This window comes from Melanerpes formicivorus, unplaced genomic scaffold, assembly GCF_026170545.1.
Source record: "Melanerpes formicivorus ecotype bairdi unplaced genomic scaffold, bMelFor1.0.p_v2 SCAF_32, whole genome shotgun sequence".
Lineage (NCBI taxonomy): Eukaryota > Metazoa > Chordata > Aves > Piciformes > Picidae > Melanerpes > Melanerpes formicivorus.
In genome coordinates, this window is record NW_027142384.1 from 1509452 (window position 1) to 1532460 (window position 23009).

The 23009-nt window shown below is 41.2% G+C and overlaps 1 protein-coding gene across 11 annotated transcripts in view; it reads left to right on the forward strand.

The window, feature by feature from the left end:
* The window catches only part of PTK2 (protein tyrosine kinase 2), a 197642-nt gene that overhangs the window by 169225 nt on the left and 5408 nt on the right, over window positions 1-23009 (forward strand). For 10 of the 11 annotated variants that reach the window (XM_068155459.1, XM_068155461.1, XM_068155460.1 and 7 more), the window contains 7 exons: window positions 2120-2231; window positions 5099-5185; window positions 6284-6421; window positions 7998-8129; window positions 15995-16057; window positions 21031-21070; window positions 21817-21923. In XM_068155459.1, the coding sequence (XP_068011560.1) occupies window positions 2120-2231; window positions 5099-5185; window positions 6284-6421; window positions 7998-8129; window positions 15995-16057; window positions 21031-21070; window positions 21817-21923 (679 nt within the window). Of the gene's footprint in view, window positions 1-536; window positions 1459-2119; window positions 2232-5098; window positions 5186-6283; window positions 6422-7997; window positions 8130-15994; window positions 16058-21030; window positions 21071-21816; window positions 21924-23009 lie in introns of those variants that run through there. The other variant, XM_068155463.1, reaches the window with a different exon arrangement.

Here is a 23009-nt window from a genome sequence, read left to right on the forward strand (position 1 = left end):
CATCCAAGTACAAATTCTGCTGCAGCTGATCAGCCTTTGACCAAGCTAGTTACAGGGCTGCTGGGGAAAGGACTTCCTGATGACATGGGTGATGAAAGAGCAGGGTGGGCTGAATTAGAGTTGTAAGGCAAAAAGCCGAGCCTATGTTATGAAAACCTAAGTAATTTCAGTAGAAATTTGTCTTTTCCAGTGATAGGATTGAAGTTACAGTATTGTACTGAATACCATGACACCACAGATGAAATGGCTTTGATAGCAAGGCAGATAGGTTTTGGTGTTTCCTTCCTTTTTATGGAAAACCAGGGCTGGGCTGTGGCAAATTATGCTCGCTGTTAATAAGCCATCTCTAAATTTAGTCAGCTGTTTTCAGCAGACTCCATTTCCATTCTTGTGCTCAGATTAGAGCAACTGCTGTATCAACTTTGTTAAAAATCTGTCTTTTATTCATGCAATGCAATATCTGAGGGGATTTTCTTGTGCGTGCTGTTCTGCTGTGTTTTTTAGTTCTTGAGGTATTTCTTGAAAGATTATCATCATGGTTCATGGCTATGGATGCATGTTGGCTGATTTCTCATGCTACATAAAAGCGCGTGCTGAATGTCTGAAGTCTGACCTAGCTTTAAAGCAGTGAGGTTTTCCTAGCTTTTCATGGGTTTGAGTAGCAGGTATTGCATTTTCCTTATTGAGAAGGAAGGGAGAGAGAAAATGGAGAATTTATCTTTTCAGCTCTCTCCATTGGGCTCTAGCTGTGTTTCTGTGGTAATTACATTAGGATGACTTTTGCAAATAACTTGTCTGATTCTGTTTTTGTTCCACATTCTTGTGTTACTACAGCAATGATGGATTGAAATTGCAGCAATACTTTTAAACTTGGTTTAGCTGCAGCGAGACAAGATGACTTCTCTGCTTCTTAGAAGTGGCATAGATTTTTTTTTGTTTTGTTTGGGTGGTTTTTTTGGTGGTTGGTTGGTTTTTTTTTTTTTTGGCTGAGTAAGGAAAAGCAAAGTTCTTGTCTCCAACCAAGCAGGAATTTATTCTTGAAATAAGCAGAAACGTTCCAAGATTAGAATAGATTGCTGGAGTTGATCTCATCCCCTGCATGAGTAATTCTGGGTGGTTATTTAGCAGACTGAGCAGGAGACTATAAACTCAGAACCTAGCTTTGTTTCTGAAAACTCTGGAGTGATAAAGCCGCTGGAATAGCTCCTTTACAGGATTATCTTTACACTGGGGACAGTGATACGTAAATTATCTGCCCTACTCACATCTCCAGGCTATCCATGTAGCATGCAGCTCCAGCAAATTCGCAGCTCCTGATTTCAAAGCTTCATTCTGAGTATTTTTCAAATGGCAAATATCCAACATTAATAATCCACATAGCAGAACTGGGAGGAGGCTGCTGTGGGGCAGCAGTATCACATTGAACTTCAAACAGTCTTTTTAATAGTCAGAGCGGTGGTAAGTAGCAAACTAGTTTTACTGCTGTCGTGTACTTTGCTAAAAATGTAGCCTTTTGACCTGAATGTTTAGAAGCTCAATGAATACTGTCAGATCTCGCTGGTTTGCTAAATTAGTTTGCTGAATGTCTTCCTGGTTAAAGTAAAATGTGAGAGCTGAAGGCACAGTGTTTAAAATGGGGTTTGACTGGCTTGTTTAAAAAAGGAAAAAACCCAACTATGGCAGTGATCTGAAGCGCTGGCGAGGTGCAGTAAAGAACATTTTCCATTTGTTTTGAACTTTTGCAGCAGTTCAGTAGAATATTTTCTTGTGAAAAATAAGTTCTCACGCTAATAAGTGCTCAGTTTATTGTCTTGAGAGTTTCTCTTTGCAATTATACTACAAAAGAACTGTTAACTTGCAAAAAAAAAGGAAATATTCAGGGTCAACCACAGCTTTCTGAAAACCCGGTTCTGCTTCTGTTGTTAAAGCATGCTCGTAACCCTACAGAAGTATTTCTTCATGATACTGGTTTTCAGAGACCTAACCAATACTGAGTGAAAAAAGTTTGTGCTTTGGTGCTCCATCATGTTGTTCAATAGTGTTTGTTAGTCTGAAAAACTTGAGACCTCTGTGGAGAGATTTGCTGCAGTTTTACTTAAATATGACATGTTTTTCTTAGTACAATACTGGAGGAAGAGAAGCTGCAGCAAGAAGAACGAATGAGAATGGAATCCAGGCGACAAGTCACAGTATCCTGGGACTCAGGAGGATCAGATGAAGCTCCTCCCAAGGTAGCTAAGACTGCAAATTGTGTGTGTTTAAGAAGCAAACAAAACCCACAATTTGTATTCTGATTATTTCTTCAAAGCCTCCTTTAATGGGTGGGTTCAAACAAGGCATTCCAGCTAATGTTGTCATCATCTGCTAGTATCTATGTCTATGATCCAGCTCTACTTCAACTGTTACTAGAACAGATCCTTCCTGTAATATCACTGAAGATTTTCTGTTTCTTCTTGGTTTAACTTGTAAAAAACTACCATAGTTGCTGCAAAACTGCTTCCTGATCTTTTCTTTTTTCTTCTGTTTTGTAGCACCCCTGTGAAATGTTAGCTAGTGAGTTCTCAGGCCAGCAAGGAGTTTATTTATAACACATGAGTGAGAGGATAGGAATTGGCTAATTGCATTTTCCTTATTCTGGACAGAAAATTGGGGGGTTGCTTCCAAGGACCTTGTGTGTTTTAGTTTACACTTAATTTTGTTTCATGACATGTCTGTTCTGTTTGGATGTCTCTGATGTGTTCTGCAGCTGCGATAGCCTAACCTCACCAGTTGCTGAGCACTCCTTCCTCTGAATAACTTGTCTGCTTCTCATTGGAGTTGTTTTGCACTTTGAAAGGATCAAGCCTGTGTTTTGAAGAACTTAATTTTGTGCAGTCACCACTGTATTATGGAATATTATCTGTATCTTGATCAGTTTGTGATTAGTTCCTGTAGCTGTATGTGTAAGCTGTGGTGCTGATAATGATTTCAGTAGCACTTGTGTGGCACCTACTGGAGCACGTATCCCCCTCATAGTCATAGGAAGGCAATTAATTTTGTTTTCATTTTGTTTCCTCATACCTAGGTTGTTGCCTGATAGATTTCTGAGCTTGGTTCTGCATTTTGATAGCTTTATGGCAAGGAAGAAACATGGGCAGCGGAATGACTGCTTTGATTTCACAGTTAAAACCAGCACACTGTCCATTAACGGATTTAGTCATCTAAGATGAACTATCAGGATTTAGTGTGTGTGTAAAAAGATGATGTTTCGAGTTACAGAGTAGATAAACTGCATCAATTGAAGCAATATGCTACTTCATTATTGCAGACTTGTTTGAAGAACTTTGGTCTTAAAGCTTTACAGCTAATTCAAATAGAATAAGCACATTTTACTAATTTAATTGATGAGCTGCACCGTCTTAGAAAGGATCATCATTAGAGCTTTGTGTGTGTTGTATGAACTGAAACACTTGACAAATGATGTGCTAACATGGAAATTAATTCCATCACTGCATATCTTTTTTTGAGATGATCAGTATGCCCTCACAGTATATGTGATGTAGTTGTTGGTTAGGGTTTTTTTATATGGTATTTTTGTGGCAAATATGGATGTGCATACTAATGACATCTGCACAAGTTTGTAGAAGGGAGACTTGGAGTGTTTAAGTTACCCAATTTTGTAGTGGTGACAACTGATTGTTTTCTTCCACCAATTTATTATAGAAGTTCCACTTCTTATACTCCTTTTTATCTGTAGTCTTAAGCTCCTGCACATTCTCAGATACCACAGTTCTCAGTGATGGACAATGATAGGACAAGGGGCAATAGGTGCAAGCTGGAGCATGGGAGCTTGCCTTCATGTCAACAAAAGGGAAAACCCTTTTCACTGTGAGGGTGGCAGAGTCCTGGAATAGGCTGTCCAGAAAGGTTGTCAAGTCTCCTCTGGAGACATTGAAAACTCACCTCAATGTGTTCCTGTGTGACCTAGTCTAGGTGATCCTCTTCCAGCCATGGCATTTGGACTAGCTGGTATTTCAAGGTCCCTTCCAACCCTAATATTCTGTGGTTCTGTGAATTTGTAGTTTGAAATTGCCTGTATTTCCCAGTGATTTCCATTAGAAACCCAAGACAGAAAGTGTCCTGGTACAGACAGCTAATGACATTGTTCATAAGGTGATGATAAAGTTTGCAGTCTCAAGGTAATGTGGTGGTTGCCTTTAACTGCTAGAAGGACTGAAGGCTTGGGGTTTTTTCCTCCTTCTTTGGTTGATTTTTCTCCTGAAACCACTCTGCCTCATCAAATAACCCACCCCAAATATACCTATGGAGGTTAATATCAAACAAAAGAAAAGAACCCTTCTGCTTGGAAGGTAAAAGTATGTTGTTCTGAGGAAAGTTTTCTAACACTACTTTCGGTAGTGTAAAATTTCCTATACCTGGTCTGGCAAAAGGATGATCTGTTCAATGTGTGTAGAAAACCAGGGCCCTTTTCATGCATGTCTTTTTGTGACAGTGCTGTAATGAAGCAACCATGGATTTCAGAGTGTGATCAAAAGTACATTTCATGCTGAGTCAATTAGTTACTCAGAAGTTAATTAACAGAACTAACTTTAGTCCTCAGAACAACACCTGGAAATATTCACACTAGAGAAACAAGTTAGATTTTGACTGAAGCAAATTAATTTTCTTTTGGAAATGGTCAAAAGAGTAACATTACTAGTGAGACTGTATGTAGTACAGGTTATTGATTTAGAAAGAAAGCCTTATTTTCACCTGGAAACTTGGTTTAAGAATTGTGTTTGTAGCTGATGTCCTTTCTAGAGTTAAACAGCACAGAGCACATAATTCAGTAAAAGACATTAAATATGCACAAAGAAGTAATAGAGCAAGCATTATTTATTGGCATACCTAGCAAGTAATTAATGTGCTTCCATTTCCAAGGAAAACTCAATTGTAGTTGTTTAAAAATGTTGGTCATTTTTGAATGTTTATTTCAGGGTCTGGGGGCATTGATCTTGCTTCGCAATGCTCTACTTGTAAATGTTTGTCTTTCTGAAGGGTAATTTTCTGGGTTTAATTTTCTGTTTCTAAAGCGTCTAAAAATGTTTTCTATTTACAGCCCAGTAGGCCTGGTTACCCCAGTCCAAGATCCAGTGAAGGGTTTTATCCAAGTCCACAGCATATGGTACAGCCAAATCATTACCAGGTACAGCGTTTAACACCATCTGTGTATTTTTTCACATGTGGGGTTTATAGCTTAGTTGCAGCTGGTGGGATTGATTCACCACTTCTGCAGTTTAGTTTCACTGAGTTCTGTTAAATGGATTTTGTTTTACATCAGAACAAACCCTGAACTGAACCTGGTAGGCTTACTCCAGATGGCAAAGATTTCCATATCTGATACAGTGCTCAAATTCCTAAAAGTACAACGAAACACATGAGGCATTTTCCTATTTATTGAAGGAACGTGGTATTCATGTTAAGCTGTAAAATAACTTGCCTTATAAAATGGCATGAAGTGGTGGACTTCCCTTGAGCTTATTGATACTCTGCTCCTTGATGTTTTTCTGAAACATTTGTATTTTCTTGTGGGTGATAGCCACTTTTACGTTTACCACATGTACTCACAGCTTTTACTCTTTCACCCCCTAAACCTACTGATTAAATTCAAACCAAGAGTTTATCGTGAAAACAATTCAAGCACTCTTGGGTTTGTTCAAAGCTCAGGCTCCGTCAAGATGCTTTTCTTCCATGGAGAAACAGGGAGGTTTTCATTGTTTTAATGAGTATTTGAGACTCATTAAAAGTACTTTGATTTTCCTGTGGAGAAGTTCCCAGGCCGTGCAGCTAAGCACACTAATTACATGCTGTCACTCAAGATTTAAGCTTGTAACATACAGTAGGGGGTCCATTTTTATGTGGCTCTGTAGGTCAGTGTTTGCAGGCTCCAATTAACTTGAATATGAGCTCTGCATGTGTAGCTCTTAGAAATCAAGCAGTAGGTTTATTTTCATTCATCAGAAGACTTTGATCTTCTTGGCTGCTGCGATTAAAATATACTTTGTAATGCTGCTGTTTTGATAGGCATCCTCAAATAGTTATCCTCAAATGTTACTAACATTGTTCTCTTATTACAGGCCTCCTCAAAGACTCAATAAATTTTGTGCTGTTTTGGCTCTGTTCCTTCTGATGTCACTTCCCCTTCTTCATCCCAGTGACTGCTGTCACTGCATCCTTGCTGGAGGGAGCTATTAGTTATGGGGAAGCACAAGTCTTATTAATACAACTCTTTTTAACCCTAAAGGTGTCTGGATACCCTGGATCTCATGGGATACCAGCCATGGCAGGCAGCATTTATCCTGGGCAGGCTTCTCTCTTGGATCAAGCAGATTCCTGGAACCATCGATCTCAGGAAATATCAGTGTGGCAACCAAACATGGAGGTATCGTGAACTGACACATCTGTTGCTGCACTCTGTACAGTTAATACACTTTTTGTTATCTAGGTACATCTGGAGATTATTGTAGGAAAATTAAGTCCTTCTCTGGTATTTTTGAAACTGCTTTACTGCAGTGGGTGGAAGTCATGACCGAGTTCTGGTTTTTTTGAAGCAAATCTTCCAACGGGAGGTTAGGCAGAAAGTGTACTCTTGACACAAATTGTTGTTGACATTATTAGTACTTATTATCTTAACTTGGTGACAGCAAATAGTTTGTGTTTGTTAAAAGAAGGCTTTACTGAAACTTAACTGCTGTTAAAGGAGAGGAGATGGGAGCATTCATGTAGAAATATCTAATAACTTTGGTGGGAGATACCCAGCATAGATAAAGTATTTGAGCCTTCTCTGTGACATGCCCAGAACAGCAAATGAGAAGGTCTGCAAAATTACTCCTCAGCTGTATTCTTGTTAGGCACTTTTCAGACTGTTGTGATTGCACAGAGCTGCTGCAGGGAACATCGATTTAATTGCCCCTTTAACCTTCTGCACTTTTTATCTCTTCTCCTCCAGTATTTTACACTTTCTTAATTCCATTTTATCCTTCCACAAAGATTCACTTTGTACAGCTTCTGTCTTAAATGTTTCCTCTCTAACCAATGCTTTATTCCCTGTGCCTCAGATAAATATTTAAGTGATAACTGAGGCTTACCCCTTAAATACAGAGGAGCAGATAGGTGTCCAAGTTCTCAGTTTGCCTCTGCTTATTCTTAGTTGATCTGACCATGTATTCTGCTTCTGCCAGTTGCTGGTGTACTTCACACTGTTTGTAAATGAGACTTAGAGTTCCAAGTAGTTCAGCATCACTGTAGATTGACTCTAGAAACAATTTAGTTTGTCATGCTTGAATAAAGTGTTGGTGGAAAGATACAAATACTTTGCTTGTGTTTGTAATATTAAGATACAGCCAAATTTTTCACAAAGTCTCAGGCAGTTGGTTACCTAAAAACAATCTCAATGAAGATTGTTAACAACCCCCCCTTGGCTTTTTAAAAATACTAGTTCATACACTGCTTGCTGATGACTCCCAGACAGCACTGAGATATGGCATATGGAGTCTTGTAAGCTGAATAAACACAGAAAACTTGATCAAAACCATTAAAATGTTTTCATGCTTTGCAAGAGTCAGCTAAATCTGAAAAGTTTATCTGCTTTAGGTCAAAATGTATCTTGCCTCTTTCAGTAACTGGCTGTTACATTATTGCTCAAGACTCAGAAAACAAATGGGCAACCAAACCAGATTCATCAAACTTCAATGAAGTGCAATATATGAAGTTACAGTGCTGCTGAAAAACAAAACAATTTTTCAGCTCTCTTTGGTTCCACTGATTAGGAACAAGGAAGACAAAATATTTGTTGTTGGAAAGAGTTTCTTCTAGTTTGTAAGGAGTTGAAGAAACTCTGCTTGACTGCTGTTGTGCCTTTGGGCTTTAAAAAATATAGTCTTTTATAATCTGTAAGTTCTTGCAGCTGTTTATACAAATTTCAAGTTGCTGTGAGACTTACCAGCTATGTTTTGTAGGATTCAGGCACTTTGGACATAAGGGGAATGGGACAGGTTCTACCCACACATCTCATGGAGGAGAGATTGATACGACAGCAACAAGAGATGGAAGAAGACCAGCGCTGGCTTGAGAAGGAGGAAAGATTCCTGGTAATACTTCATGTCACAGTGCTTCTTAATTCATTCTCATTTCTCTGTTTTTAATGCTTTCTAAAACTTCTGTGAAATGTCAACACTTACTAAACACAGGAGTCACTGACAACATGTAGGTTTGGAAACAGTTTTTAAATGTCATGTTCAGCTGGTGAGTCCTGTATTTCAGATACCTTGTACAGCTGTGGGGTTCAGTGAATGTCATTTTATCCTGTTGAGTAAGTTATGTATGAGAAGTTGTGGGATGGAGATTGCCAGCTCCTGCAACCCCTAACAAAAGGAGTGACCATCAGCCATATAAGAACCCTGGCTTAGTAGCAGTTGTAAGCAGTCTTGCCCTAGAGGAGTAAAGAGTGGGAAGAATGGTCAGAGTGAGCTCTGTGAGGTGTGGAAAAAGCTCTGGGTGCCATCAGCAGGAGCACTGGTAATGAGATCTTTGGTGGCTGTTTCTCTACAGTTCCCTGTTTTCTTGTTGTCAGTGCCACTGGTGTTAAGTTTCAGTTGAATTCTGGCTTTCCAGTTGTCAGTACTCAAGTTCTGTGTTAAAGTTCTCCAACTGCAGACTGATGGCTGCAGATGCAGCAGAAGATGGTAGTAGCATGTTACACTGTACAGGCTTCTGCTGGGGAGCCTGTGGGTGCATGAGCTTCAGCTGACATGGATAATTTACAACAGTGTGGTAAGGGGGTAAGGCTTGTGACAAACATCACTTGCATATTTGGTCTTAAGCAGTGTACTTGAAGGAATGGTTTAGTTTGTAAGCTTTTGATGTACCTAGTTACAAAACATTATTGTATAAATTTGGGTGCCATGAGTTTGTCAGAGGAGGCAAGTCTGAATAAACATGCTCTGTGTTTCAGGCAGATGCTGCTCTGCTGCTCTTCAGTTTCTGTGAGTTCTCTGCACTCCCTAGAGCTGATCTTCAAGAAAATCTTAGTTGTACAAATGAATTATTTTTATTTTAGGACACTGAAATCAATGGTCATGGTTGTCTTGCAGAACTTGGAACAGTCTTTCTTTATAGGGATCTGGAAGCCAGGATATTGAGTTCCTTGAAGATAAGAATTTATGCTTTGCTCTACAGGAAGCCAGTGGGCAGGAATTAAAAGCAGCTCATGTAAATGATGTTACCAAGACCTTATTTCTTTCCCACCGAGTTGTCTTAGTCTCTCAGGGTTTTAGTTATGTATGTTATTCAGAACTGGTTAGAACAGCTTATGGTTCTGAGGGCGACCAATGTAAGACAAATCTCTACTTGAAGTCTGGAGAGCTACTGCTGGATGCCACCATGTCCAGTGCATGTTCTAGCCAAGTTCCCGATTGTGCCAGTGTTCAGATACTACTTTTGATTCAAGGATGTTGACGCTTGGCTTTGGCTGCTTTCCTTGTAAGTGAACTTGGGAATTTGTGGTGTGCCTTTAGATGACCAAGAAGAAACCGCTGTACCCAGAGTACTTAGTCCAATTTATTACACGCTGAAGAGAGGGGAGGGGAAGGGAAACTTTCTTCCCTAATTTAGGCGTTTGCTATTCCAGTCTCAAATGGCACCAGAGGCTTGTGAATTTCATAAGCTCAGGAGGATCCCATTGTTGGTTAAAACTTAAAAGATCCAACGAGAATTAAAACTTTCAAGATGGTCAAGAACTTTTTGAGGAATTAAAATGTTTTCTGAGAATGAGGCATTGTGATTTCAGGTGGTGCCAGTAGATTGTGTGAGAACTTTCTGCAGAAAACTTCATCTTTTTGTGCCAGATAGGCATTATACAAACTGTTTATTATGATTATTTGTAGTGTCTGCTATTCTGTATTGATTCAGCCTCTGGAACATTAGGGTGTTTACCATCTCCAGATCACTGCTTGAGGAGGGTCTTGCTGATTTTTTTTTTTCTTTTGATCTGTAGCACAGTCTTAGCATATGTTTGGGGAAAAATCCTATGTTTGCATTATGTGTTAGTTTTCATTATGAGGAGACACCATCTCTGTTGCCATCCCCTACTCAAATGAGAGCTATTACTGATGAATTTGGGAGCAGCACTGTAACTCTCCCAGAGCTATATTTGGTTATTGCAATGCCTTAGAGTGCTAAAACTGATAAAAAACAGAGAAAGTTTGAGTGTAAATATGAACTTCAATGGCCAAAATATGGCATGGGAATCCATTTTTTCTGCACTAACATTTTGACTCTATAGACTTTGGGGGTTCTATTAGAATGTCTGTTGCAGATCTATACACTGTGTCAGTAGCTAACCAAGCTAATAATAGCCGCAGGGGTTGCTTGAACCTGTCGCAAGATGTACGTCAGAGGAATTTTCTGTTTACAGACAGGTTTTTCTTGGAAAAGGCTTGCAGCTTTCCAGGTTTATCCCCAAAGAAATCAAGATGTTAGAAAAGTAATTGTGGAGAGTCACTCTGGGAGGCCTTGCAGATCTCCAGAATGGATATCCACGGTTCATACGTGAGAGTCCAAACATGGGCCTGGTGTGGAAATAGTCCCTTTATTGTGCACACTTCTGGGCCCATGCCACTCTGGTGAGTGAGGAGTGACATTTCTTCCCTTGGGAGAAGGACCTTGCCTAATTTCACTCCAGGTGACTTAGGGAGGAGAAGGAACTTAATTTCCCAAAAGTGATGCCATGTCTCTCACTTGCTTTGAGACCGCTTTCTGCACTAACTTTTAGATACTCCTAACATGGTTTGCTGAAGTCTGTCTCTCTCTTGCCTGCTATAAGCAAGTTTCAGAAGAATTTTTTTCCTTTTGAGCACAGAGAACAATAGAGAGACTAGAGCCAGACTTAAACTTTTAACTTATGTAACCCTATAGTGTGGTGTTCCCAGTTCAAACTGACTGCTTTTGAAAGCAGCTCTATTTACCCAGTTTTCAGACTCCTGGAGTACTATCTCACTTCTGCTGTTGAGGATTGGACTCACAGGGGAGCAACTGCAAATCCATTTAACGTAAGACACAGCAAGGGGAAGAAAAGTCCTCAGTGGGGTTTCTGTTAGTACAATTTTTGTTTCCCCAGAGTTAGCACCAACTCGCTCATGACCTGGAATTTATTTCTGCTGCTGCAGGGGAAAAATACAACTCAAAGCATGTTAGTACATGTATAAACAGCACTGATGCTGTGTGTGCTAGAAGAGACAACTCCGACAAAGAATTAAATCACAGTGCCATTGAAATGGAAATTTGCCAGTCTTCAGAGAGGTTGTTATCTGTGTAAGCAGTTTGCCTGAAACTGGTCCTTTGAGAACATGTGACTAGTCAGTACTTGAAAGGAGAGAGAAATTTTGCTTGCAAGCTGCAGCTTTAACAGAATCCAAAATTCTGAAATTGTGCTGTAGGAAGAGAAACAGATCTCTCTTCATAGGAAGCTTCTGAATGGAAATAAACCCCTTGTGTAATAACTGAGGAGTAGGGACGTGTTTATTTTTCAAATGTTCCAGATAAATCTACTGGGAAGTGAGAAGAGAATGGGCAGGGGGGAAGTGGAGAGGGAGGTGTGGTAATCGAGGGGACTTTTTCCAGGACTGACACTTCCTCACACCCCCTGATAGACGGGGGGTGTTCACCTGTCTGGTGGCTTTGGGCACTGATTAGACTTGTGGGCTTCTCTTGATTAAAGCACTTTGAATATCAACATCTCCAGGGAGGAGCACAGAAGTCTCTGTATTGTTTTGGCAGAAGCCAAAGCAAAGATAAAGGTGGCTGCACTTTAGGCTTGATCCAGGTAACTGTGGAAGAAAGTCTTTGTCCAGGGCATGTGCAGGTGGAGAGATGAGATGGCAGCAGTACAAACATGTTGGATCAAACAAGTGGAGATCTATCTGTTTGGCCTCCTGTGCAAGGAGTCTTACTGTTAGGCATTTTTAGGTGCTGGAGTCCTGAAGTTTTTGCTTATCTTTCATATCCTGTGATATTTAGACCTCATCAGACAATCAGAATCACAAGAAACCAATGAAGTTCTCATTCTGCGTTTTCTCCCGAGTTGTTTTTCAATCCTGTGGGTATTTCCACCCAACAAAACCAAACTTTACAAAGATGAATCAAGGTTCCTCTGCACTCTGGCCTGCATGCTGTGATACTTGCACTTCTGTGCAATGTGCTGGCTTCCCTGTACAGTATTGGTGGACACAGAAAATAAGCACAGGAAGATCACATTACTCCATTAGGGCCACACTTCATTAGTGTATGGTTAATATTCCAGCCCTGAATTCTCATGTGTAGAATTAGGTTCAAACCAGATCAGTTAATTCATGGAGTTATAATAATTTTTAAGGGCCCCCTGAGGATGCTTTTACTTCTGGGTTTTGACAGAAGTTTGGAACTCCCCAAAACTCTCCTGATAATTTTTTTTTTTTCAAATGCTTCTAGGAGGGCATTTGCCTTCTGTGTTGTGTATATGGACTCTCCAAAAGGAGAGTCATCTGTAACCACAGGCAGGAAGGCAGTGGTGGTGGGGATGCTATGAGACAGCCTGCTGAACTGGTAACCAGTTAGTTTGCCTTGCAGAAGTTGTGGGAAAGCAGCTGTGTCATTCTGTTTCTCTGCTCTTCTGTGTCATTCTCATTCTCTTCTCTTCTCTGCTTTTAAGTTCAGCAGTGTACTGAAGTTAGTGATTTTTATGCTGTAACTCTGGACACTGTCTCTGAACATTGCAGAACTTCTGGGTCTGTTACATTACATGCTTCCTCATTTATATTTAGGTTCCAGTTTGAGCCTTTCCCTTTTGGCTGTATTGATGGTATGTGGCATTGGGCTTAATGATATAAAATAACGAGATATATGTGCATGCCTTTCAGTGACTCCTCAGCAGACAGAGCAGTGCTGTGCAAACAAATTTATAGTCCTTTCCTGCCATAGGCTATGAAGAAATAACTTGCATAGTTTCCTTATCAGGCTTGGGTTTTTTCTGAAATTCCCACATAGTTGTGGTTTGGTCCTGTTTGACACTGAGAATTGCAATTCAGATATAATTGATATGAACTGCTGCTAAAATAAGATCTTAATTTTTAGCCTGAGAAAATCCCACCAAGGCATTACAATCTGGTATGTCCTGAGAATGCCAAGACTTACATGTCCTTTTATTAATGAGGGACCAGAGATACTGGAAATAAAGTGGATTATGTTCCAGTATGTCAACATATGATACGCATCCTGTCTGAGAAGTCCTTAGGATGTTTACAAAGATTTCAGATAGCAGACCGTTTCTTCTAAAAAAAAATAATACTCTTCAAGGGTCTTAATTTTCTTCAAGACAAATAGTTGATACAATATATTTCCTCCCTGAAATATCTAACGGTCATGGAAGTAATGGTAAGTGGAAAAGACTTTGCTTAAACTTGCATTTTGGTTTAATGCAATTGATGCTTTCATAAAAAAGTTGAGAGCAGTGCAGCTGGGTGCTTGAGAAGTCCCATCACGTATGTGAAACACATTGGAAGGTGATTTGTCATCACAGTCAGGAGCTGTTTAGCTTCAGGACTTGAAAGCTATACTTGCAAGTGGGAACTTTCTCAGGTAAAGCTGACATCTCCAATTTCCTGAAGGTTTTGTTTTCTGAAACAGACTTGCACTGCCCAAATGCTAAGCCAGGCCTTTGTAGATAGGTACTTTACTAGCTGTGTTCAGCCTGGGGGCTTCACAACTAAGTCCATGTCTTGAGCATTTCCCCCCCGCAACTCACCTTCTTGTATGTACACCCTCTGTACAGTTAGAATGGAATGGAATAGAATAGAATAGGTTGAAAGAGACATTTGAGATTGAGTCCAACCTATCATCCAACACTGTCTAATCAACTAAACCATGGCTGTGCAGCAACAAGTACGAGAAAGCTTCTGTTTAGGTGTTCTTCTCACAGCTGTATGTTTGCTGCTGGTGTTGACTTGGGCAATAAAATCGCTGTGATGTGAGGTTGTAGAAGGCATTTAAGAGTTTAGATGTTGAAAGGGAGGACCTTGTTAGTAAGACAAGGAGAGGGAGGAAGTGTATATTGTGTCTGTTAATTTTTTTTCATACACTAGTAGTGTATTTTTGTGCTTCTGAATCATTTTTAAATGCTTAATATTCCATCATCTCTGGAGTTTGGTTTAGGGGGAAATTCTGGACTGAGAAATTGTTAAAAGTGCAAAGAGTATTCAAGACCCTTGTAATAAAATTGTCCTTGACTATATCCAAAGACTTTGAGTAATTCCCTGGCTAGAAGAAGATACAAACCAAAGACAAATTGTGAACATCAGTGCAATAGTAATATGGTTACTTTTATGCTTTGATAAATGAGGCTTGTATTTGCTTTGGCTTAAAATATGAGAATTGCGACTTACTTGAGCTATCTAATGGAGTATCTAACACCCATATCAAGTGAGACTTCAGTCTGAAAAAACGCCTTTATAATAAGGGAAAGAAACCAAACATCTGTCAATGGTAGGTTTCATCATGTTACAAATTCTCACAGCAACATTGGGAAATCTCTTGCTTGTGGCTGCTTCAGTTCCTCATGTTTTAAGATGAGGTTAAATATTTCCTTGTCTAGTATGATTTGTCTATTCTTAATCTGTGAGTTCTTTCAGACAATGACTGTCTCTGGCTGTGCCTCAGTCTGCAGAAGACTGAATGAAAATCCAAAGTATAAGCCCTTCCAACCGACTGACTACCAGCACAACTGGAGTGTATCTTTGGAAGTTCTGTCTGCCCTGCTGGCTCTTTAGGGTCATTTAGCAGGATAAGGGAGCTAGAATTGTTCTTTAGTGCTTTTAGAAAGAAAGAAGGAAATGCATCTGGAGTGGCTTTGAAGGGATATATTTGTCTACCGAAACTGACCCTGAAAGAACATGGGGTCACTGCAGTTACAGTCACTATTCACACGCCTACGTTTCTCTAAATATAAGAGATTTTCATTCTCATGCTCTGTGTGTTCTTTTTATGTGCAGACATATGAAGGAAGTTGCATTTACACTGGTGTAGGTTTGCATTTTACCTATTTTCATTAGCTCCTCATGCAGTGTTGTAGGAGAGTGAGTTGAAGAGTCAGATCAATCCTTTTTTGTTTTTCCGTGTTGGAATTAGTGTGCTAGAAAAGCACTCTGCTTTTGTTAAACTTCAGTCCTTAGATCAGTGCTAGCCTTTGTCTTTCCGTGGAATTAATGTTTTCTTCAAAGATAAAATAGAACGTACCTGGATGTGCTGGGGAGATGAGGAAAATGGACCATTTCTGTGGGGGGAAAAAATGGTGTGGTCTTGTTTTTACTTATGAAAACAGTTGAGCCACCGCTTCCGATGTCTCACTTAACATACGAAATAGAAATTCATTTGCTGCTTCTATCAGGAGAATAGGGCATCTGGATGTCTATTAGCTTTCCCTATCCAAATACAGTGCTTAAAGAGCTCCAGTAATTGGCCCCATTTGCAGACTTGGAGAGGGAGCCAAGTACATATAAGCCATCCTCAGGCAGGAAGCGGGAATTAATGCACGGCATTTCTCATCCTGTGGTTGAAACTTTGCTGTTGGGAAGCAAACGATTTTTTTTCTTAAAATAACTTTTGCTGCCTTTGAGAAAATTTAAAATGCAGGTTTTCCAATGTTGTGTTAGGGAAATGGTACTATCAATATTCCTAACAAGAATTTTTACACGTGCCGAGAATGGGTGGTTGAGAAGCAGCCGAGAAGGCTGCCGGAGGTTCAGTAGCTGCAGTTGCAGCAGTGCATAGAGGCAGCAGCGGGGTGTATAGCCTGGAATGAAATGACAGCAGTAGTCATCAAGGGACAGTTGTATTTTCCTGATTTTTGGTGGTTTTTTTTTTTGGAGCTGAGGTGGTGTGACTGGGTAAGCAGAGTGCAGAATGAAATCATTCATTTTTCTTTCAGAAACCTGATGTACGGCTCTCCAGAAGCAGCATTGACAGAGAGGATGGAGGTCTCCAGGGCCCAGTAAGTATTGTGTGGGATCTTTTCATCTCCCAACTCCTTTTCCAGTGTCCTAGCAGAACATGTACATTATGTTGATAATGGGAGCTGATTTTAAGTTACTGCTGAATGTTTCCACTTTTATTACATGGTTCTACAGCTTTGCAAGAGGCTTAGCTTCTGTGGGAGCAGCTGCCATGGCAAATTTGTTCATGCAGCAGTTTAGGGGATTTGGGGATTGTTTTTTTCCCCCTTGAAGTTGTTGTTGAAACAAATATTACAGTGCTTCTGTGGATATGTTGCAATGTTCTAAATATTCATGTGCTGTATAACCAGGCCTTTTATTTTAAAATGTGGGTAGTTTTCTGAAAGTTCTGTCAACAGGAAGCAGGACTAAAATAACTTTTGCAGTTGTTTAAATATCTGAAGGGTTTTCATACAAGGAATGTAAACGTTACTGTTGTATTACCCAGAAATGTGTTTGGGGTAAATGATCCACTGTGAAACAAATGGAATAAACCCCACAGCCATCCCAGTACTGCCAGACAACAGCTGCAGCCCTGGTAGTCTTTCTCGCTGGTTGAACTCTGGTCTGTTTGACTCAAAATGTCTCTCCCATTGTTTAATTGCCTTTGGAATTTCTGAATCATCCTGTTAGAAAGGAGGGGTTAATGATTGAAACCTGATGCTTCATCTCCCATTTGTTCTCCAAGGATCGTCTTTAAAGTGTTTAATACTTTGAATTCACTTTCCTGGTTCATTTGGATGTGATTCTAAACTCCTAGTTTGACTATAGGATTTCTTCACACCTAAGAATTTAGTGTAGATAAAAGAAAATCTTCCTGTGTTTGCAGCCAAAGTACAATCATGAATGAGTGTATTAATGGCACGCTGCAGCAAGGTCTCTAGAGACATTCATGTCTGGAAGTTTCTAAATTCCTTCTCATGAAGTTGGAGACTATTAGTTATTCTATCTTTGTTATTGTTGTATCTTTGTATAAGAGCAAGTAAAATACTGCTGCATTTTGTGCCAATCATGAAGATACTTTGAGGTAACCTGGAGAGTTTTAAGTCATGTCAGAGGTTTGATTCAGGTGGCTGTTAGTGGGAGTGGGTTTCAAGTACAGTTTCTTGCAGGCAGCTGATTCCTTTGACTGCTGCTTGATTTCAGATGACTGCCTGGGGTTAGAGTGAAAAGTGCAACACCCAGATGCCAAACTGCTTGTAGGGGAAGTGTTATCTTGCCAGATGAGGTAGTACAATTTCACACCCCATTTGAGGAAGTATGAAGAAAACACGTAGGGATCATGGAAAATATGAGTTTTAAATGAGACTCTGATCCAGGGTAACTACATTTCTAGTTTCAGAATTTGATTTTGCATTTTTATAGTTCTTCATACATTCAGAAGATAACACTGACTTCATTTGTAGTAGGAATTGTCTGATGCTTCCATGAATCAATCTCCATTTGTCATCAAGAGGATGAGAAATGGGCAGTGCTTCTAGGAGAACTAGGATTAGGTAATTGCCCAGCCTTACACAGAGGTTTCAGTGGCAATGGCAAGGACAGAATCCATTTCGCAGAGGTCATTTACATCTTCTCTGCTGTTTGTTCCATTAGTCATTGTGGCACTTAGAAGGTTGTAGTGCAGAGAGCACAGCAGCTCTGATTGCTGCTCAGGGCAGCAGCATACATTTCAGTAGTTCCTAAGTGGCTAACACATGGCTGCATAACTCTGTGCATGTTCTTTTAACATGCATTTCTAATATGCAATTTTCTGGAAGTACAAATGCAATAATTGTTCTAGTGGAATTTTACTTTCCCTCCTCTCTTCTCCTTCTTCTCCCCCTCAAGGATTATCAGATTTGATATACTTAGGTTAACAACACAAATTAAAGTCAATGACATGACTGATGGTGCTGGCAGAAAGCAGATGGTTTTTATGACTGTAGAGGGCAGATGTACGACAGTGTGAGATCATCAGCCACTGGGTTGCAGAAGTTGGTGTTGACAGTAAGAGAGTTTCAGGACTTTGGATCTTTGATTTCTGAGTCCTGATTTCTGAAAGTGAAATATTCCCCCCTCTTTAGATACAGAATTGGAGTATGAAGGATGCCCCTTCATTACTAGCTACCATGTTTTCACTCTAAAATATTGAGTTGATAGAATGTTGTCTATGAAAGTTTAAAGAACTCCAGGTTTCTTCCTGTACAATATGTTTTTATGGAACTTTACTGTCTGAAAAGTGTGATTCTTGTTACAGTTTTCCATAGTAAACTGATAGAAATTAGCTTGAAGTAGGGAATTCATGTGGGAGTTTTCAGGTCATGCAGTTAAAGTCTGGCAATGTCCTGAGCAGCTGAAAGCAGCCCTTGGGAAGTTCTAGACACCCTGAGCCGCAGGAGCCATTGTCAGATACGCCTGTAATTTTAAAACCACAACATGAATTTCTTCAAATATCAGGCTGAAACGCTGAGTAAACACTGAACTACAACTGTGAGTATCCCTCCAGTTTGTTAATGGAAAGAGAGTGAGTTTGCAAGGCATGAGCTTCTCGATAGAGTTTGGAGGATCTCCTGCAGACTTTCTGCTCGGTTTCCCCACAGTCATCTAGCACTGAAACGAGGCGGCGGTGGCGTTCACACAGAGCAGCCCATGGACTGCGGTTGTCCCTGTTACCTGCCTGTGCCTCTTGAAAAAGAGAGAGTGGGAGATCTCCAAAAATAGTTGCTGAAAAGTTTAGGAAGAAAAGCTAATGAAATAACATCCATAGGTGGTGACTGACAATAGAGATGGAGATTGCAGTCCACAGCTGAAGGAGAATGGCAGGCAGTGCTGTTTTCTTACTGCTGAAAGTGAGTCTGAGACATTCGGATCGAATGTCATCCTCCAAGTGTTCAACAGGCAGCTTTCCTGGGTACCTGACTTGGTAGAAAAAGGTCTTTATTTTATGCATAAATGTGGTTTGAAGGTGTTTCAGTGCTAGACCTGTTAAACACTGAAGGTAGGTAGAATTGTATTTTGCAGTGGAAACTCCTCTAAACAGATCTGCTTGCATAAAATGTGACTCTGTGAGGGCTGTGATGCTTTCTGTGACTGGACAACTGCAAGTTCTGTGAAAAGCGGTCATCTGCTTGTGAACAAAAAGTTGTTCATATTTTATAGAATCAGAGATTATCTCAAGATGGATGGTTTCAAGTTGGATTGGACCCATAAGGACCATTGAGTCCAACTCCCTGCTCCTTGCAGGACTACCTAAAGCTAAACCACATGACTAAGAATATTGTCCTGGTGCTCCCTAAACTTGTGACAGGCTTGGTGCTGTGACCGCTTCCCTGGGGAGCTGCTTCAGTGACTGGTCACCTTTTCAGTGAAGAACTTTTCCTTAATGTCCAATATTAACTTCATCTGGTGCTGCTTCATAACAACTCCACATGTCCTCTCACTGATCGCCAGAGACACAAGAGCCTCTTTCCTCCCCTGACTGCCTTAAAGAAGTTGTAGACTGCAGTGAGTTTCCCCCTCAGCCTTCTCCAAGCTGAGCACATCAAGTGACGTCAGCAACCCCTCTAAAATCTTGCCCTTACAGCCTTTCATCATCTTAGTCGCCCTGCTCTGGACACACTTGAATGTCCTCCTTATACTGAGGTGCCCAAAACTGCACACTGTAAATAAGATTGGGCCACCCGTGCCATGTAGAGGGAGACAATTACGTCCCTCAACTGGCTATGGTTGATGGACTTCAGGACACAGTTGGCTGTTTTGGCTGCCAGGGCACATTAATTGAGCTTTGGCCACACCAATTTTCTCCCTGTAGTGGCAAAACCTGTCTCTATAGTCCTCCATGTCACCTGTCCTTGCTTCCAATGTCCATATACTTCCTTTTCCTGCTGAAGTTGTAGGAGATAATCCAATAGGTGTACTAAAGTAGGAAGCTTCCTCATCACATCTTTAACCCAGACCCTCAAAGAAGCAGCAGACTTTGCTGTGAAGTTGGTCTGGTCAGTATATTTGGCCTTCTATTCCCTTCAGAATAGAGTCTCTTAAGACAATGACCCGTCATTATTTCTTTATTGAAGCAGTTTTGAGGCAGGTCATAGGCTGACTTAACCTTAGAAACACCTCCAACCTGGATAAACCATTGTCCTTGTCATTGGTTCCACTTGCAGAGCCTCGTACCTATTATACAGGGGCACCTGGGAAGGTGGGGTAGTTACAGAGATGTCTGTCTACTGCACCAGGCCAGAGCTTGTCATCATTGCCCCCATCCCTGGAGTACCATGCCCTGCTGGGTGGGGAGAAGATAGGGAATCCTTCATATCATGTGTCTGGTCTGCCTGACAGGTCTGTCCCAGGGAAGGTAGACTGTGGTTGCAGACAACTATATCTCTCTCTCCCTGATGCTGCTTAATTTTCTCCCAGAGCTCTGTCTCTAAGCAGAGGAGTTCCTCTCCCTGAATGTACCTCCCAGTAGAACCCCTTGTGCACACAGCCCTTGGCTGCTGGTTGTGCTGGCACCAGAGCTGCTCACCTTGGTGACTGAGTTTGGCTTGAAGGTTGTGTAAGTGTAGTTAGGGAGGGAAGTCAGTGCACTCTTAATCTGTACGTGCCAGATGAACAAGCAGCTACACCTTTGTAACAAGGCCGAAGTCTTGGTTCTGTAATTGTTGCACAGCCATTTCTTCTTCACCCCCATGACTAGCGCAGTTTGATCTCTGAACACAAACTACACATGTCTGTGAGTGTAGCACCACATTGGATGAATAGTGAAGGATAAACTGTGACATAGAGGCCAGGGCTGTGGTGGACAATGCAAAATAAATGAAAGTTCCTTTCTGACTCTGTAAATCCCATACCTGTAGTTAGGGTGGCAAATAGGGATGTGTTGGGACTGTTGGGAAATGGGCTGAGGACTGGCTGTCCTGTGTTTGAGATTGTGCTGATGAAAGTTGGGAGCACTATAGTAACTGGTCTAAATGTGTGCTCTATTTTACAGGCTGGTAACCAGCACATATATCAGCCTGTGGGTAAACCAGGTAAGTAGTAAATTCATAGACTAACACCTTGAATCCTGTCTTCTACCATCAGTAGTGAACATAGATTTACACCAGTATCTTCCAGCAAGGGGTGGATTCAGTTCCAGGTGGAATGCATAGACGTTTCGGTGTACTACATGCTTGACATCCCCACACAGCCTCCAGAGATGCAGTCAGCAAAGCCGAGAAAGCATTTCATTGACAGGCAGGAAGTGTCTAGAGGAAGCTGAGTCACTGTGTGGGACTTCACTGTGCGTGCAGTTCAGACATGTAAAACAAAAGTAGACACCTACAGTTAGGTTTCTCAGTCTCAAAGTGAATCACACCCAGGATTTCTGGCACAAAGATGTCCAGTTTTCCGGGACACACACTGCACGTGTGGCACTTGACTGTGGTACAAAGGGGTGAGTACCTCTTGGGGTCTGAGGGAGGTGTATTGAGATGAGTAGCCGTTGCCCTGTGAAGGGATTTTCAAAGTACCTTACTGAAATGTCCATATTCTCACAAATGCAGGGTAACTTGGTGAGTGCCACAGCCTTTTGTCTGTGTTTTGTCAGCAGAAATAAAGATTGAAGTGTAGCTCCTACAAACCAGAGTTTACTGTAAGACACATACAGATGTACAGCTCCTCCGCTAGCACAGCAGAGCCTCCGTAGCCTTTGCAGTGCTGACAGAGCAGGTTGCAGGTACCTCTGACATGTTGATCCTCTACAGTGCTCTCTAATGCAAATTGTGTCGTTACCCAGATCACGCAGCTCCGCCAAAGAAGCCTCCCCGCCCAGGAGCCCCCAGCCATTTGGGCAGCCTTGCAAGCCTGAACAGCCCCGTGGACAGCTACAACGAAGGCGTGAAGGTACTTTGCTCAGCACCACATGAAACTAAACATTGCCACTCTCAGATAGTCTGCTGTTCTTCAAGTAGAGACCATGGGAAACAAAAGCAACTAAACTTCAAGTAAATGTTGTCATGGGGCAAACATGCACTGGCAGTTCTCCAGGGATGTGGGGAGTTAACTGGTAGGCTCATATCCTCCATTACTGTGACTCAGCATGTTCCTCACCTAGGATTTTCCCAGGTGAGTTTATTTCTAGTTTTAAGGGCATATGAGGTCTTTTGTATGGACTCAGACTCCTTGCTCAGCAGCTTTGTAAAGCAGGAAGGAGCACACCAAGGGTTCACAGTTGCTTAGCTAGTACCAAACTCTCCTGTCCGTGGTCACAGAGAAGGGAGACATGTCTGTACTGTGGTGCTCAAAAAGCTCTTGCTGCAGCCCCAAAGCTAAACCCTGCTAGTTCTGGGAAACAAGGGAAGAAGGGAAATGAGCTGTCTGCCCTGTGAATGGGATACTTGCTGTCTTGTTTCATCTGCAGTAAATAATCAATAAAGCCAAAAATGAAACTTCTGTTTCCTAGCAGAGATGCTGCAGGGGGCTATGAAAGAGAGCATCCAGTCCCCTGTTGGTGTCAGTAGAGCTGCTCCTTAGTATGTCAGTCACTTTTAAAACCATGCCTCTGGGTGCTGTTCCCTGCCTTTGGGACTCTGTTATCTTTCTAATCTTCAGGAAACAGAAAGCCAAGTGACCTTGGGGTCTCTCAAGGGGATCCAGTGGAGCTATTCCTGGTGCCAGCAGATTCTAGCAGATTGATATAATAGTGGTTTGGGATTGTCTGTCAAGAGTACTCTGATCTGTACATGTGACCATTTTATTCTTTCACAACCTTTTCAGACAGACAGCCACACCTCCACAAGGACTGTTGGTCTGATGTCTTGCTAACATAGAGTGTTAGAGCAGGATCACTCCTGCTGTAATGGTCAGTTGATGCCACCCAGAGAGGTGATGTAGCATTGCTCCAATTGATTCCAAAAAGGAGAAAGATGGGATCTGCACAGGTTCCCACTGGGGCAATCCCTGCTGTAATCCAACAGTTACTGCTACTAG